Raw genomic sequence first — 19,338 nt, 5'->3', positions numbered from 1 at the left:
GTAATCATTATTTGTAGACCTTCATAGGCAATTAAACTTGTATTTTGGCTTATTGTTTCATTTAAATTGAAAAAGCAATTAAATACTGAAAGCAAAAACAAACTGTAGTCAGATAATATTTGACCTCCCCTCCTTCATTAGCTGTATAGAGGAGGAACACTTAACTCTGATTTTTCAGACCTCTGTATCTGAATAGGACTTATTTTAATTACTGCAGATTGCAGTTTGTCTGCATGCAGGTAATATTAATTCAGATGGACATTCATTATTTAGCTTTATGGCAGCAATTTGCTGTATCATTAGCCAGTTCATTGCTATGTGGCATAAAGAAAGCCATCAAGTTCTGTCTCAGCATCACTAGCAGGAGATGCAGACAGGCCTGCAGTTTAGAATGGGGTGTGGTAGGATGGAGAAGCAGGCCCCCTCCTCCCTGAGGTCTGGAAGGATAATAGAAACATGGTCCCATAAGGAGGGGCAGCCACTGCACAATCATGGTCCAGGCTACCTTATAAAGCAGCCTGCAGGACTCACAGTCTTTCTTCCCAGCATCTTGAACAAGCAATACAAAGCAACTCTGCGGAGTACTGAAGAACAGTTATCTGTGAGCAGACAGCAGTGTTCTCATCATGAGCCACTCCAGAATAAGAACACCAACCTCAACCTCTTACCGCCGCACTTTTGGGGCTCCTCTTCTGTCCCCTATGTCCTATGCTTCTTCTTCTAGATACTCATCCTCTAGGAATTATGCTAGCCCTTCTCCTGGTCCATCCAGCCGTGCCACATCATCAGGCTACCGAGTACAGAGGTCCAGCACCCCAGTCCGAGTTAATTTAGATCGAGTGGACTTCTCAGTAGCTGAAGCTTTGAATCAGGAATTCCTGACAACCCGCAGCAATGAGAAGGCTGAATTGCAGGAACTCAATGATCGCTTTGCTAGCTTCATAGAGAAGGTGCGTTACTTGGAGCAGCAGAACGCTGTGCTAGTGACAGAGATCAATCAAGCCAGGTCCAAGGAGCCGACCCGAGCAGCAGATCTGTGCCAGCAGGAGCTTAGAGAGCTGCGCAGACAGCTGGATGCCCTGGGCAAAGACCGAGACCACATTCAGGTGGAGAGAGACAACCTGGCAGATGATCTCAATATACTTAAGCAGAGGTGAGAGGCTCGGGGTGTGGGGAGTGTGAAAGAGAGAAAGCCAACCCTTAGCAACACGTGCTGTGTCTGCTGTTATATCTGAAAAGCTGGTTTCATTTCAGGCTAAAGTCTACTTCCCAATTGTCTAACCTGAGATAAAGACAAATATTTCAGTGCAAAAACATTTGGGCAAATTAGATGCCCCCCCCACCACCACCACCACCACCACCACCACCACTACACCACACCTTTAGTCATGCAGACTATGATAAATTTACCTTTTCCTTTTTATTTACCTTCATTTTCAAATTACACTATTACTCATTGTCCTTTGTATTGACCTTTGTAAATAAGCAATGCAATCACAGCAGAAAAAACTTTTGTAGTAGATTGATATTTTTATGTATATAAACATGAGCATCAGACCTAACAGAGGGACAGCCGAAATAAAGAGGGACAGGAATATTGGTACTAAAATATGTACTGTCCCCCTTGTTGACTTGAGAGCTATGCTAAAGAGATGTCGTTTCAAGTGGTCTGGATGACATCGGAATGCATTGCTTATGACATCTGTGTACCAGTGCCTGCACTAGGATTTGTAGCTCAAAACTAGCTGCCAAGACAAATTTAATACCATAACAATTACAACTTTTTTTCATAATTGTGGCATTTGTCATGTTCATAAAATCTGTATTCTTAAAATAGCGATAAAAGTTTACAGACTAAGTCAAGTGTATTTAAACTGAGCTTTCACACTTTCACGTGCCCTAAGAGAAATAAAACAGATTTCATAGGTAGTGGGTGCTTAAGTGGAAGGGGAGTTGAATGGATGAGCTGAAAGGAGGAAGAGAGAGCTCATAATCATCAGCACAATAAAACTAAGTGGCACCCTAGAGAACAATAAGGCAACCGTACTGGGGCAGAATTCCTATCACTGAAAGATGAAGTTAAGGTTAGGCTACAAATGATCAAGTCAAAATTTGAGATGTTTTAAAAATATTTTTGATTTAACCACAGTGGAAAATTCTGAGAAATTTTTCAGAAACTGAAATAATGTAGGATAGATTGTACATTTTTTGAATTATAGACCCAGCCATTTTTTTGCAGCTTTCGATCATTTTTTTCATCATCATTGGGAAAAACTCAAACACACGTGTGTGAGGCATCACATTTTTCAAAAGTTCAGTCAATCAGAAAAATCATTTGTAAATAAAAAAAATATTTAAAAATTTAAAATTGTATTAAGGGTGTGGCCGCCTTTATATAATGCAACCGCAGCGCAGCAAGTGTAAGTTTCATTATTAAACATATATTTGTTATAAATATTCCTAAATTGTTGGCTGAACTTATTTATTAATTTGGCTGCAGATAATCTTTTTTTTCAACTTCCTTTTGATTTGTTTTTTTCTTTAAAAACAAAAAACTGACACAATAAAGAGTACAAAGCATATTCAAATGTACCATAAAACATTAGCATACAAAAATGATTGAATACCAAAAATTGTTCAGATTATACATAAGGCATCATACAGTGAAAAAAGGCAAGTATACAACATGAGGCCAAGTGATAACATTCCCAAACAGGGGTCTAACTATGTGATATGATGTATCTCCCATTCCGACCAGAGATCCCAAATCTTATCAAACCTCTGCCCTGATTCTCTGAAGTATGCTGTGATTTTTTTTTTTATAGGTTGAATGGATTTTATGAATCAGGTCAGATCTGGTGGGAGGGACTGAACACCATGGTTTAGCTAACAGGGCTTTGGCTGCGTGACAAAAGTGACCTACTAGGACATTCTAGTGTTTGCTTAGTGAAAAAAAGTGTTTTTTTTAAAAAGGGCCATCCATTGGTCAGGTTGGACCAACACTCCCTACATTTCAGAGGCCAGAGTGAAGCAAACTGTCCAAAAATCCTAGACTAATTGACAGTACCACCAATGCCTGCAGGTATTCTTTAAGGGACAGGTAGGACATAAATTATTAAATGTCCATTTAGTTGCCTAGATTTTCATAAAAACATATTGTCAGGCAGCCCTGGTTAGGGACCTCCATGGCAAAGATATGAAAAAGCTGAGAACAAACCTATTCTAAACATAACGATTTTGTTTCTAGACCAAATAATCTCTTTCTAGTTTCGGGGAAGCTTTAAATAACAAAGTCTCTTTTGGCTCTTTACTTTTGTCCCCCTATAGAGACAAATCCATCAGGTTTTAGAACTTGGGATAAGCACATTTTGTTTTCAGTTTTCTAGATGAAAACCTACAGATCCAGTATGAACAACAGCAGTGGACTTTGGGGGTCCCAGGCAGTAGCAGATCCCCGTCTGCCATGTGCACCAGTGTTTGTGTTTTTGAACAAAAACAGTGCCAGAATCTACCTCATAACTGATAGAAGAAAGAAGCAATACCTGAGCCAAGTCCTTTACTGAGGGTGTGGCTCTGCACATATAGCAACAAGTGGGACGCCATTGCTCACATATCGCCTTGGCTTTAGCCAGCACTAAAGTGAGAGCTTTATATATGGCAAACATCAGGAGGATTTAATTTTTATTGACTCCTGAAATCATTTATCTGTGTTTTAGTATAAATGTTTATTGATACCAATCCTCTAAACCTTCTGTTAATTAATGTTTGCGGAAAGCAAATCTGCAAAAACTTTAATGCATTCCACAAGTTATATCAGATATTACATTTATTTTTTTATTTCCTTACTGTCTGAAAGTTGATTTCAAAGCAGCCTGCTTTGCATTTCATTTTTTATGTCTCAGTACTACTGTATTTTTTGGATCATAAGACGCAGTGTGTGTGTGTGTGTGTGTGTGTATGTATGTGTGTGTGTGTGTGTGTGTGTGTGTGTGTGTGTGTGTGTGTGTGTGTGTGTGTAGGTGTGTGTGTGTGTGTGTGTGTAGGTGTGTGTGTGTGTGTGTGTGTAGGTGTGTGTGTGTGTGTGTGTGTAGGTGTGTGTGTGTGTGTGTGTGTAGGTGTGTGTGTGTGTGTGTGTGTGTGTAGGTGTGTGTGTGTGTGTAGGTGTGTGTGTGTGTGTAGGTGTGTGTGTGTGTGTGTGTGTGTGTGTGTGTGTAGGTGTAGGTGTGTGTGTGTGTGTGTGTGTGTGTGTGTGTAGGTGTAGGTGTGTGTGTGTAGGTGTGTGTGTGTGTGTGTGTGTGTGTGTGTGTGTGTGTGTGTGTGTGTGTGTGTGTGTGTGTGTGTGTGTGTGTGTGTCGACTCAATGCATCATGGACACCAAGTGTGTTTCTATGCTGGAAAACGTGTGCGTTTTAACAGCAGCTGATGTAATTGATAGAGAAAACTGACAAAATGTGCAGAATCATGATGCAGAATGTCAGTTTTTTTTCTGCGCGCGAACAACATATTAAGTGTGTACTAGCCCATTGATTAACACGAGTTCTCAGTTTTTCTGTGCAGAAAATGCGCACGAAAACAGTCAAGTGTGTTCCCTGCTTCAAATCAAGTCAGACAGAAAGGAAATTATTTGGACCAGCTCCAGTGAAGATAGTGCAATGTAGATAGTGCGTCGGTTGAGTTCAGCTACTGTGTAGCGTACCTCTGGGTAGCGGCTTTGATTCCAGGTAGTGGCGTTGGAATTTGGTTACTGTGTAGATGTACTCCATGTAGTGGCGGTGACTCCATTTAGTGCTGCTGGATAGTGGCGGTGTTATTGTTAGGCATAGGTAGGGGTAGATTAGTGTATGGAGAGGTATCTGTTCCCAGGGGCTCACCTCATATTACTGTGGAGAGATGCCTGTTCCCAGGGGCTCCCCTCACATCATTGTGGAGAGATGCCTGTTCCCAGTGGCTCCCCTCACATCACTGTGGTGATATGTTTGTTCCCAGGGGCTCCCCTCACCTCATTGTGGAGAGATGGCTGTTCCCAGGGGCTCCCCTCACCTCATTGTGGAGAGATGCCTGTTCCCAGGGGCTCCCCTCACATCACTGTGGTGATATGTCTGTTCCCAGGGGCTCCCCTCACCTCATTGTGGAGAGATGCCTGTTCTCAGGGGCTCCCCTCACATCACTGTGGAGAGATGCCTGTTCCCAGGAGTTCCCCTCACATCACTGTGGTGGTAAAAAGGATATTAATATTGTATTCTGGAAGAAAGCATCAGAATTAATTGTACTCTAAAAGAGTGTTATAATAATAGCATACTGTAGACATGTTACAATGAATTCCTGCTAAGAAGAGATGTTTAATAATTGAATTATTGGTATGTGATGTGGGCATGGCATATATTGATGGGCGAGGTTTATGGGGCTGGGTTTTTGTGTTAAAGACTCATGAGATATAAATCTGAGCTTGATAGTCCTTATCTCCTGACATTCAGACAGAAAGCATCACTGTGCTCCTGTTTATACCTTGAGATGCAACTGGTAAGAAAATAAATGCAGAAAACTTAAAGAGACACTGTAACATCAAAAAGTTCCCCTGGGGGGTACTCACCTCGGGAGGGGGAAGCCTCAGGGTCCCAATTAGGCTTCCCACGCCGTCCTCCGTCCCTCGGGGGTCTCGCTGCAGCCCTCCGAACAGCGGCCCGACAAATCCGTCAGCTTGTTCAATATTTACCTTTTCAGGCTCCAGCGGGGGCGGTGTTGCGGCTTTCGGCTCCGAAGAAGACGGAAATACCCAATCTCAGTCGGACCCGCTCTACTGCGCAGGTGCCGGAGACTTGAGCCTGCGCAGTAGAGCAGACCCGACGGCGATCTGGTATTTCTGCCTATTTCGGAGCCGAGAGCCGCCACAGCATCTGCGCAGGAGCCGGGAAGGTAAATATTTACATCGCCGTTGTTTGGAGGGCTGCAGTGAGACCCTCGAGGGATGGAGGACGGCGTGGAAAGCCTCATTGGGACCTTGAGGCTTCCCCCTTCCGAGGTGAGTATCCCCAGAAGAACTTTTATTTAAGTTAGGCCTGGAACCCATTAGGAATCGATGCAGCGCTTTAAAATTACCGCAGAGCTGTGTGCAGCGTTTTCTAGGGAGATTTCCCAACGCTACAGTAAACTGTACAGTGCTTCCGATTTGCTATTTTTTTTTTTAATTTTTTTTTTATTAAAAACTTTGTTATACTTACCAGGCCTCCTTCTTCCGTCCTTAGCATCACCCTCTAAAGGAAGACATCATAGGTGCTTCTCTAGGACCAATCAGAGAAGCGCCTGTGACCTTTTACTTTAGGGGGCGAGCTACAGACAAAAGAAGTAAATCTGGACACCAGGTGAGTATTCAAAGTTTTATTTAAAGCGTGATCGCTCGTGCCCCCAAAGCGCTGCATAAACGATTTGATAATCGATTTATTTAGCACTTATAGACTTTGCATTGAGCGCAAACGTGCTCAAAATGCTACATGCCCTGCTATTGCGATTACCTCTAATCACAATCACACTAATGGGCCTCCCCCACTCACTTACGTTGGCAAAGCGTCTTTGGGAATGAGGCCAGCGATTGTGGGTGATCCCCAAACGCTGCCAAAAACACCCTAGTGGGTTCCTAGCCTAATTTTGGAACATCTTATTATAAATACTTATTTTACTTGCTTATGACTGAAAAAAAAGTATTTAAATGATAAGGTATGAAAACATCTCTTGTGAGAAAACTCAAGAGAAAGTTTTTTGAATCAGGACCTAAAAATTGGCAGTCAGGTTTATGCACACTGAATCTGCTTTTTTTGAAGCCCCTTTTGCACCTGCCTTGCAAGTGTGCATTGCGTTACCCTTTTTTACTGCAACGCTAGGCAATGAGGCCTAGCACACCGCGTCTTGTTGCTTCGGAAGTGCCCATTCGTCCGCCGAGCCACCGTAAAGTCAACGGCGCGTTACCGTCGGAATCCTGCGGCAACGTAATGTAAGTTAAGTAATGTAAGGTAATGGGTGATGCAAGGCTATGAGGCCTAGCACACTGCGTCGCTTTGCTTTGGGAAGTGCCCGATCGTTCGCCGAGCCACCGTAAAGTAAACAGCATGTTACCATCGGACTACTGTGGCAACGTTATGTAAGTTATGTAATGTAAGTTAATGGGCGATGCAGAAATTTGAAAAATATTGGTGGAGGAATGATGGAAATACGACAGGGGAACCCAGTGATTTTCTTTCTGTCCAGCAGGAAGTGCGTCACGCGGCAACGGGAATGTGGGGGGCGGCATGTGAACCTGTCGGTGCACTCTGCCGTAGGGTCATATAAATGCCTTTTTTGGGCATGGCAATGTGATGGGGTGGAGAATCGCACTGCAAACACAATGGACAGATGTGAAACCGGCCTAAATCAATCAAATTGTTAATTTCTTATTGAGTTCCAAATAATTATGTATACATGATTTCCAAACAGTCTCACATGCTTACATTAACTAAAGCATACTTAGTCAGACTCAGAGGTTTTTTATAGATTTTTTTAAATCTCAAAACTTACTAGGATGAATTGTCTGTGAAAAGTTCAAGTACTCCATGAACACAACCGTCGTGAATATGCATATTACATGTTGGGAGCCAAGGCGCTAGAAAACAGCCTATGCGGTTGACTTGATTGGAGAATGCTCCTGTCTTGCTTCCTTGTGATGTTGAAGAGCTATGCAAGACACCCGTGGTTTTCAATGCACTGATTACAGTAATGCTGGGCATACACGGTAGGATCCTTCCTTATCAATCGAGCCGCTGATGGCTCGAATGATAATTTTCCACAGGTCCGATGACCCGCCGGATCGATTCCCCGCTCGATCCCCGCGGGCGGACAATAGCGGGGAATTGAGCGGAAGATAAGGAGCGCCCGCGGGGACGAGCGGGAACCGATCCGGCCGCCCGCGGGGATGAGCGGGGACACAGCGGGAGTCGATCCGGCGGCTAATCGAGCCGACGGGTCGACTCGTGTATGCCCAGCATTAAGATCCAGAAAATAACAGCACATTGTCTGCCCTATTGTATTCAGAGTGCTTAGGAAGAAGCGATCCCCATGTGTATAACAATGTTGTTCCAGCCAAACATCCTGAGAACAATGTCCATGCCCTGGCCTTACTGTTTACTTAATATATGCTTTAAAATGTTTGCAAATAAATAAGAAATAATTTGAAATAAAAGATACAATAAATGCTTTGTCATTCCATTATTTTTTCATTAAGGCCTTGTTCACATCTAAAAACGAAAACGTTTTGCATTTTTGTGCGCTGCGCTTTTGTTAAGGGCTTTCCCAGAGCCTTTTTTTCATTCACTCCCTGACGCAAGTCAGGAAGTGAACCCTTTGACCCGGAAAAAAACAAATTCAATGTATTTATTCTCAAAAACGCGAATCGCTACACAAAGCCATTTTGTGAGTGTTTTTCCTATACCTTCCACTATAGCAAAAACTCCCCAAAAATGGCACCGCGCTGATATGAACCATTTCAAAGAAATTCATTGCACAAGCCTTTTGTGGGCGATTTTGAAAATCGCCTGCGCTTGAAAAAAGCCCAAAAGCGCCCTAGATGTGAACGAGCCCTGACAGTTATATTTTTTAAAATAAAAATGGATATCCCTTTAGATGCTGATTTGTCAGCACTCTCTATCACAACTGCATGATTTAGGCGTCTTATCACTGCGTGCTGATTCTTCCCATATTCCCAACCGACACTTCTGTCCTCACTTAAAATTATGAACAAGCCCCTTTGATTTCTGTCAGAAAGTATATTCACTACCTTTGTTTTCTGTGACTTACCAGCATAACAGCGCTACTTCTTCAGTTATAAACTGCTTCTGCAGATGACATTTTCCTCTTTGACAGGGTATGGTGGAAAGCAGAAGACGTAAGCTAACCAGTGACATGATGTCCATCAGCAGATCCAGCAGGTTCCTGGTTGCATGTCCCATCAGAATGTTCTATTGCTGGCCAACAGGACCATTGCTATGGCTTGGTGCCAGATGTATGACCTGGGAATGGGATCAACATTCTTTAGCCACCTCTGTTAAATGAGAGCTGTGGATAATTGTTTTCTTATGGCACACACTAAGAATCTCAAACCCCTGGTATTATTATGTCTCTTATGCTGGGTACACACGTTGTGATTTCCCGCTCGATCCACAGGATCGAGCGGGATCGATAGATTATTTCCGGCATGTTCAATTTGGTTTCGTTCTATACAGCCGTCGATTTTGCATGATAAGTATGCAAAAATCGACGGCTGTATTGAAAGAAACCGAATCGAACATGTCGGAAATAATGGAATCGATCCCGATCGATCCCGCGGATCAAGCGGAAAATCGCAACGTGTGTACCCAACTTTAGACTAGGTTGCCCATTAATGATGCAATCTTGATGTACAATCTTTTTCTTACCACTTTTATGTAATATGAGGGACTACCTAAATATCTTTTCAAAGTATATTCCCTCAGTTTACGCTTCTACTACATAGCTTTGGTAAGACTGGACAATCAATATTGTGACACTGATGGCCATTTTTCATCTGGATGAGCTAGAAATATGTGGTTTGTTTTTCCACCAATAACTCTGCTTGGTTGTTCCTTCCTGATAACAGGCTGGAGGAAGAAATTCACAAGAGAGAAGATGCAGAGAATAATCTGGTTCTGTTCAGGAAGGTAAGCCAGGAATACACTGGAAGTACCATACTATTTATCCAGATAAGGATGATAGCCTACAACTCCCCAGCTGGGTGTGGTCCCTATGTCTTTATACATTTTTAGAGGTCCAATCATTTTCCGTTACATCTTTAAAGGGGTACATATTGTGGCACCCTGGAGGTGCTGGTACCTATAAAATATCAGTAATTTAGTATACTGACATTTTCCCATGCATTACCCAGCACTCATTTTCTCTTGAACCCTCAACTGTAAGTGCCTAACAAGACCCCATCTACCTAATGCCTAACCCTAACTCCCCCTGTAAGTCCCTAATAAGAATCCCCCCACCTAATGCCTAACCCTATACCCCCTGTAAGTGCCTAAAAAGATTCCCCCTACCTAATGCCTAACTCTAAACCCCCTGTAAGTGCCTAAAAAGAAAGCCCATCTAAGTTCCTAAAAAGAACCTCCCCCCCCCCCCCCCAAGTGCTTTACCTCCTAACCCCACGATCCAGTTGTCCGCTAGTTGTAGCCAATCGTAACATTAGTTCCTATACAGTAGCCAATCAGAAACTACCCGATACTGGTACCCAAATGACCTGATCTCCTTAAACAACACCAGTGAAACCAAAGCCTCATGGAAATAAAAATAAATATATCTATTACCATTCATGATAATCTCAGATATTGTAAAAAAAAATGTTAGGTGGCAAAAGATTGATACCATTTATTGGCTGACTTTAAAAGATTCAAAGAGTTCTTTTTCTGTATACGGTATAGCAATAATGAATAAATAACTGAGGTCAGTATCAAACTTTATTGTCAAACAATTTCATGACGATACATAAGAAACAACAGTTGCGTATCTGACTACCACAGCCCAGATACGGTTGATCAGGAAATAAGACCCCAAACGTCTTAAAGAAGACCACAACGTCTTAAAGAAGGTGAGGGGGGGGGGGGGGGGGGGGCGGGAAGAGCTCACCTATTAGCCACAGAGGTGACAGGCAGCTAGTGTTGTACGGACCCTCTTTATATACACTTAACTCAGCCCTGACAGGGCAGCTAGTGTTGTACGGACTCTCTTTATATACACCTAACTCAGCCCTGATTGGTCACTGAACTCTGCCCTTAACCTTAGCAACACCTGCAGAAATAACCTACCTTACAGCTGACCAATCAGGGCTGTCAAACCTGTCTGACACACGTTTACCACACACACTCTCTGCACCAAAGCTCAGCCAATCAGCTAAGACTTTACCTCATAGTGAGGGAAATATGAATTCACTTCATGACAAGCTAATATGTATTTATTCAGGATTGCCACAGACCCATGCAGGGCCTAATTTATGGCTTAGGCCCTTTTTATTTTAGCATACCTCAAGCTGTACAGGATATATTTAAAGGAATACTGTAGGGGGTCAGGGGAATATGAGTTGAACTTACCCGGGGCTTCTAATGGACCCCTGCAGACATTCTGTGCCTGCGCAGCCACGCACCGATGCTCCGGCCCTGTCTCTGGTTCACTTCTGGAATTTCAGACTTTAAAGTCTGAAAACCACTGCGCCTGCGTTGCCGTGTCCTCGCTCCCACTGATGTCACCAGGAGCGTACTACGGCAACGCAGGCGCAGTGGCTTTTAGACTTTAAAGTCTGAAATTCCAGAAGTGAACCGGAGGCGGGGCCGGAGCATCAGTGAGTGGCTGCGCAGGCACAGGACGTCTGCGGGGGACCATTAGAAGCCCCGGGTAAGTTCAACTCATTTTCCCCTTACCCCTCTACAGTATTCCTTTAAATGTAAAGGTTTTCACTACACGTGGTTGCATGCAATTGCAGTCACATAACCACAATTTCACTAATCTTTCAGCATCGCTCAATGTGGTCCAATATAACACAGATAAAGGTTGCCAATACAAGCCACCAACGACCAGCCATATTTTAAATTTGCAGCATCACTCCAATGACTGTCAGCCTCAGTTATCAGCTATTCAGAGAGTAAATAGTTAATTTCTGAGGATCTGATGTATGATGCCTTGATCAGGGGCATAGCAACAACCCCGTACGCCCTCAAATTTTGTCATGGTCTCTGCCAGTAACAAATAGAGACCCTGAAAGCTAGGACTTCTTGGCCCTTCACAATAGAAAGGGCCTGGCAACCCCTCCCCTCAGAAGGAGCAGCAGACTTTCTAACAACAGAAGGATTGAAGAGACCCTCAGCGACCAGTTGCTGCCCACATAGGCCAAAGACTGATGACCTAAGGTGGGGTACTCCGGTGGGCAAGGGATCCTCAGTGGAGAAAAGAGCAAGCTGCCCCAACTATTGGTTACTAGCAGGGAGCACAGATGTAAGAAAAAACAACTTAAAATGTATAAGTTAATTTAGCAAGAACTTTTTTCTTAAAGAAGGTGGAGGTCCATGCTAAAGAAAAACTATCGACAAATTAACATAATGAACAAAATTGCTTATTTTTTTACAATATTAATTTATAAATTATTAAAACAGTGTTTGCCCATTGTACAAACATTTCCTCTCCCTGATTTACTTTCTGAAATGTATCACAGGTGGCAATATCTCTATTAATGTCTGGTAGGTTATCACTGCAAAATGTTTAAAATAGTTGTTTTCTGAAAGTTTTAAAACTAGTAAAAAACATCCCTGGTCTCCCAGAATGCTGGGCGGGGGGGATTTGGTATAATAAACAGCCTAGGCTAAGCCTCAGTGGGAGGGCGGGGCTACATACAAATATACAGAAATATATGGATATAGAGAGTGTTTCTGATGCTGAAACCAGGATATTTAAAGCGGTTTAAAACCCTGACATAATATTCAATAAAAACATGTTTTCCTACTTTTTATATGCCATACGGTTATCATATTTGCATTTCTGCATAAGTATTATTATTCATTTAGAAATTATAGGTTCCCAAAAGAACAGTTTTTTGCTTTGTGAGCTGACTTTGCATTTTATTAATAACTGGTTTTATTAATTATGTATTGAAGGCAGACATGTTTTGACTCTCTGTCTGTGTCGAGCTGCTTCTCCACAGTCAGAGAATGTGTCACATTCCTCACTTGATACATTTAAGTAAACACAAGATAACATAATCTACAACTTCGGATGCGTCCACATTTCACTGCACTGAACTTTCAAGCTCTGTGTGTAACCCTTCGAATGCTGGTCTAGTAAAAAAAAATGCTGGTTGCATAAAATATGCTGTAAATAATGTTTTAGAGCAAAGATAAAATGCTGGGTTATATTCCACTTTAATGTAAAAGTGGGTATCCTAAATAACTTACTGCATTATTTTATATGTCGTTAAGGTTCCTCTTTAAAGGAATGATTATAGATACAGTGCTGCCCATAATTATTCATACCCCTGGCAAATTGTGACTTAAAGTTACTTTTATTTAACCAGGAAGTCGGGCACCCGGAGTCCTGACTTGAATCCAATTGAGAGTCTGTGGAGGGAGCTAAAGATCGGGGTGATGGCAAGAAAACCCTCCAACCTGAAAGATTTGGAGCTCATTGCTAAAGATGAATGGGCGCTGTATGACTGATTTTGTGCTGAAACCCCTCCCACAAGAAGCTCTGAGTACCGCGGTACTCTGGGCAAACTGCCACAATGTAACAATGTTCACAGACAGGAATTAGCTGTTTAGAGCTGTCTCTAACAGCCAAAACAGCTAGGAGCAGCTACATAACCTGCCCACAGTAACAATGTCACCATGTAATAAATGTCAGAATGTGAATCTGGGAGAGGAAAGATTTTACAATGGGCAAACACTGACTAAATCATTTATACATAATTATGGTAAAAAGTAAAGCACTTTTTTTACTACATTATTTTCACTGGAGTTCCTCTTTAAGTCAAAATTTGCCAGGGGTTTGAATAACTATGGGCAGCACTGTATGTAAACGTTCAGTGATGCTATCCTAGATTTTCATTAAGGTTTAAAGATAACTATGGAAAGGAGAGACAGGAGGAGATATTTAAGTTAGAAAACACTACAATATTGAATGCTTTTTAGAATACAACATAAGAGAGAAACTGTAACCAAGAATTGAACTTCATCCCAGTCGCTGATACCCCCTTTCCCATGAGAAATCTTTTCCTTCTCACAAGTCACAAACGGATCATCAGGGGGCTCTGTATAGTTTCTAGGGAGTGTCTGCAACACCTCAACCAAATAACTGTGTGTGCTAGGGCTCAAATCAAGAGCAATTATATGGTAGAGGAAGAAAGCCCTTAAAAAATAGCACCTCCCACAGCAAAATCCGAAAAAGCACAACAAAAATCTTTATTCAACATTGGGTATAGTAATAATCACAGTACTGATGATTCAATTAAGAATAAAACCATTTAAAAACCAAGCAAATATTCCAACATGATCCCTGCTGCATATGAAACAATCACTCTAAATGCAATATATTGTATAATGACACAATGCTGCTGTCAGATATAAAACCCCACAGTAGGCTCAATATTGAGCCCAACAGGGGGAGAACCCGGGTTCAGTATACAACCTAATGTAATACAAGACTAATAACCACCTGTGCAAAAAAAAAAAAAAAAAACACACAAATATCACATATATAAGATTATGAAATAAAGTGCACAATTGCCATCCAAGTATATAGTAATACTAGTGATAAGATGCCTAGTAAAAAATTAAGGCAAAGGAGCAGCCCATAGGAAAAAGAGCATAAAGTGGAGTAGTGCAAAAAGTAGGAGATACTTAGCCCAGAAATGGTAAAGTCAATCTCAGCAGCACAGCAGGGAACAAGGAATCCCCTCAGAGGACAAGATCCCACTAGTTCCGCGAGAGTCACCTCGCTTTATCAAGGAGAGAGGATGCCAGGGGGCTCTGTATGGCTGATTTTGTGGTGAAACCCCTCCCACAGTGTGATGTCAGGACTATGGTTCAGACATCACACTGTCGAAGCCTTGTTGCATTGTGGGAAATAACAGCTGTTTACAGCTGTTTCCAACTGCCCAAAAAAAGCAAGCAGCATTTCCTTCCACTGACATCACCTACCAGCAGTAAAAATGTCGCCATGTAATAAATGTCAGAATGTAAATCAGGGAGAGGAAAGATTTTACAATGGGCAAACACTGATTAAATCATTTATACATAATTATTGTAAAAATGAAGCACTTTTTTTTATTACATTATTTTCACTGGAGTTCCTCTTTAACGTTCACTCATAATACAGCAGAAAGTGAGGTTCATTGGAAAAATTACTGCTGGTATAGAATTAAAAAAAAAATCAAAATACATATATAAAAAATAATTTTGTATAAAACAATCAATACAAATATTACAGAAATATAAAATGTGTACATGCTGGATTAACAATTTATATTCAAATTTATTGTTGCATAGTATGTGCTGTTTGGCAGTTGTGCAAGATATACAGTCTCTTCTTTCTGGGAGAAACAAAAAATGAACTAAAATCAGAAATCACAGCTTAGCACACCAAAATGACCCAAAATGGCAGTATGACTGATTCATGTTTACACATGGAGGTGTGAATGGCCCCTTGCAGTTCAGTAGAGTGGCAGATCACTCATTTCTCCATTATTTCTGGTAGGATGTGGATGATGCCACCTTGTCTCGCCTTGAACTGGAAAGAAAAATCGAGTCCCTAATGGATGAAATTGAATTCTTGAAGAAACTTCATGAAGAGGTATGTCTGAGCAATTCTTGTCAAGCCTACCAAGAATCACACAGACATGGAGGCCAGTTATAAATCTTATGCAAGCTGAAAACTAGATTAGTTTCCTCTCCACATACATATAAATATGCCACGGAGAAATACAAATAAGCTTAATTTCAATGTTATCAATGATAGCCTTTTGTTCCTGAGGGACATCCACTTTACTCTCTCCCAAGTTAGGTTGTCCACATACAGGCAGATCTTTCTGGACACAACAAACAGGGGCATAACTACAAATCATGGGGCCCCCTAGGAAAACATTGATGGGGCCCTTGCGATGTTCACTCCCCTTTCCTTGCCTGCCACTTTTGACCCTCACAGCCTTCGGGACCATATCACAAGGGTCATAAAACAAGTGTGGTCGTCATGAACGTCACACTGACAATGTGTAGCCACAAAAACACCTAATCTGAAGGATGTCCAGAAGGTTATTAGTTGGGGGCCCCCCATAGCTCGCAGAGGCTGCTCCCCCATAGTTATGCCCCGACAACAAATCATGTCTCAGATCTCCTCCTAAGTTGTCTTGTATTACCTGCTTATTACACTAACACCATTGCAAACAAAAACACTTTATGAGCACTACTAGAAGGTAAGGTTTGGACAATGACTACAGATATAGAAATGTAAGGTCCGTACACACGCCAGACTGCAGGCAACGACGGGTCTGTCGTCACCTCCCGCTGGGTGGGTTTTCAGCAGACAGTCCAGCGTGTGTACAGCATGCAGACCCCTACACCTTCCGATGCAGAGGACCTCCACGCCGCACACGACCTGCACGGACACACACCGCCAGTACTCCCCGTCTGAGAGCATGACGGCGCGTGCCGGAATGCCCTCGGACACCTGAACTTGCCAGCCGCCCAGGCCTTACTGGTGAGTAACCATGACAGGATCGCTCAGAAACAGCCGTATCAGTCTGCAGACAGACTGTACACACGCCGGACTGTCTCTGGAACGCCCGCCCAGCGGGAGGTGACGACGGACCCGTCGTTGCCTGCAGTCCGGCGTGTGTACGGACCTGTAGTCTTCAATAATCAGTTTCGAAACAAAGTGATCGATTTTTGTATTTAAATAAAATGGTCTCCAACATGTGACTAGTTCGCCAAAAGTTTATCTTTGTCTCTTTTCTCAATAAATATAAAACAGCCTGGACTTGGTTGAAAACATTGTTAATGTGGGTGTGAAGGCTGGCAATCACACCTCTAATTCACTAATCCAGTTATCAAACTTTTTGGAGTGAGGGCGCCTTGATGGCTTTGATATTTTTTCAAGGCACCCCTAGGCAAAAACAAATGCTGAAATGCAGCAGCTCCCCCTCTAAGTAGCTAGCAATGCTTATTAGGCCACACTTTCCCTTCAGTCAGTGAACCCCATTAGGCAGCACCCCCCCCCCTTCAATGTGGTCCCTGACCCATCCATTGTATATCAGTGTGTAATTGCATATCATTTATGTTTACCGCAAATAAAGGTTCCTGCATGTGCAGACTGTTGTTCAGATGCGCATGCACACTTTTAGAATTTTCGCATCAAACGGCTGCCTATAAAAGCTGGCTTTTCCATGCAACTGGTGCTGTCCGTTCATGCAGCTTGGCTAGCATCAGTACCTAGATTTGCCCATTAGTTCCTGATCTGATTACCTGTTATTGACCTTGGCTTGTTTCCTGTTACTTCAGTCCTGACCTTTGGCCTGTTACCCAATTAGGACAATTCACTGAAGCTAATTGATAATATTGCTGGGTTGCAGGACTTTTTACCAGATAATGTCTTTGTAATTAGGTATATTTGCAGATCAAAGTAAAGAAAGTTTCCTGCCACCCCTGAATACAGGGAAAGCTTCTCTGCTTTGTTTGCTCTTCAAATTCTTCATTTCAGATTGGTGATTGTTCATTACAAAACATTCAAAAAGTTTGTCTAGGAACCAGCTATGTTATCAATTTAGCTTCTGTGAGTTAACTTTGAGTTATGAACCCTTCCAGTGACTTTATACCAATTTGCTGTTAGTTTTATGCTGTGTTTAATGTTTAAGTGCACAGATGAAATTTAGAGTTTCATACGTCTTTTCAATGGAAACACTGCTAATGAGGTGCAAGGTATAAAGTGGCCATCTAACACTGATTTATAAATAGAGCCCTCAAGAAATCAGGGTCATAGTAAAAGGTCCATCATTTTTCATGTAGTTCTCATGCATTATCATGCTTATTTCGATTCCACACTGACACTTATTTGTTTTAACACTGAGATTTGACACTACTGCTGAACTCAAGATTTTCAGTACAGCAGACCCAAACCAGATCTGATGTTTTGACAAAGCATGCATGCTGTTGTTATATCAGAAACCTTCTAGCTTATTCTATTCCAGGTGCAAAGCAGGGCCGGATTACCGACCAGGCATAAAAAAAGCAGTCGCTTAGGGCTCCATTCAGAGTCAAAGGGGCCCCATCAGCACATAAACCAGCCCTCGCCATCCTGTCAGCGGTGGCTGGATGGTATAATGGTTAAATGGACTCTGAGCAGTGCAGTAACTATGGAAAGATGCATATCATTTTAAAGCTCTCTTTCTCCTCTTCCCAATGATATATAAACCGCCGCCCTACGCCTTTTAGTTTTCGCTATTTTCGCGATCGAAATCACAGCCATGGCAATTTCGATCGCGAAAATAGCGAAAACTAAAAGGCATAGGGTGGCAGTTTATCTATCATTGGAAAGGGGAGAAAGAGAGCTTCAAAATGATATGCATCTTTCCATAGTTACATTGTATTACACAGGACGACTTTTCTCCAAAGTTGGCAGCTTGATTCAGCACAATGCAATGAAATATAAGGAACTCAGGGGGATATAATTACAAACATCATGCTGGTAGGTGTGAGGATGTAATTAATTCGTTGTGGGTATGCTTAAAGGCACACCCACAGGCACTGCTCGGAGTCCCTTTATGGGCTCTGCCTCTGACACAGGAGACCAGGGTTGGAATCTCGGCTCTGCCTGTTCAGTAAGCCAGCACCTATTCAGTAGGAGACCTTAGGCAAGTCTCTCTAACACTGCTACTGCCTATAGGGCGCGTCCTAGTGGCTGCAGCTCTGGCGCTTTGAGTCCACCAGGAGAAAAGCGCAAAATAAATGTTATTTGTCTTGTCTTGTCAAATGATGCCGTGCACTGCTGATTGTCTTCAGAGCCAGGCTCTCCTCCTAGGTCCCCCTCCTGCTACTGTGCGCTCTGCTGCTGCCCACTCCTCCCTCCCTTCCCACAGAGAACCACAGCTGCAGCAAGAATGATAGCAGCAGATGGCAAACACTCACTCACCTATCCATGATCCAAGCGATAGAGATCCCGTCATCTGAAACCCATCTGTCTCTTCTACAGTGCAGCCGCTCGCTCTGAACCTCCTGATTCTCAGATCAGACAGGAAGTAGGAAGTAGTAATAGTAGTAGTAACAGAGCGGCAGCACTCTAGAGGAGACAGATGGGCTCCGGAATGACGGGACCTCTATTGCTTGGATCGCAATAGGTGAATGTGAGTCATCTGGTGCTGTCATTCTCCCCCGCTGCGGCTGCCTTCTCTGCTGGACTATCGTATTCACTGGGATGGAGGCTGCATGGTGGCTGTCTAGTTTGGGAGGAAATTGGTTGTCCGGTGGGGGGGGGGGGGGGGGTGGTTTTGTAATTCTGTCTGGGGAACGGCTTCCGGTTTGGCGGTGTCCAGAGCTTTCTGCTATTGCCAGGCTGGAGATGCAGGGGGAAAGTGCTGCTGCTGTGATATCTGGCGCCCTCTTCACAGGGGTGCCCCAGCCTCTGAGTGCAAATGTCCCGGCCATTCATCTCTCACTCTGCATTTTGCCGTTGCTATTCCCTGCATTGTGCACCCACAGAGGAAAGCGGGCTGTTGCCCATAGGAACCGGTAGCTCGGCTGCCCCGGTGTGTGCGGCATGTTGCTGTGCAGC

At 42.9% G+C, this 19,338-nt stretch overlaps 1 protein-coding gene across 1 annotated transcript in view; it reads left to right on the top strand.

Moving 5' to 3' along the window:
• Nucleotides 1-562: 562 nt before the first annotated feature.
• The window catches only part of PRPH (peripherin), a 34,112-nt gene continuing 15,336 nt past the window's right edge, over nt 563-19,338 (top strand). Inside the window, exons 1-3 of the mRNA XM_068265190.1 lie at nt 563-1,153; nt 9,638-9,698; nt 15,274-15,369. Of these exons, the coding sequence (XP_068121291.1) occupies nt 627-1,153; nt 9,638-9,698; nt 15,274-15,369 (684 nt within the window). The 5' untranslated portion in view covers nt 563-626. The remainder of the gene's footprint in view (nt 1,154-9,637; nt 9,699-15,273; nt 15,370-19,338) is intronic.

The sequence above is a fragment of the Hyperolius riggenbachi genome, chromosome 2 (genome assembly GCF_040937935.1).
Source record: "Hyperolius riggenbachi isolate aHypRig1 chromosome 2, aHypRig1.pri, whole genome shotgun sequence".
In the NCBI taxonomy this organism is placed as follows: domain Eukaryota; kingdom Metazoa; phylum Chordata; class Amphibia; order Anura; family Hyperoliidae; genus Hyperolius; species Hyperolius riggenbachi.
The sequence above is the reverse complement of the archived record's forward strand: the minus strand, read 5'-3'. Positions and strand labels throughout refer to the sequence as shown.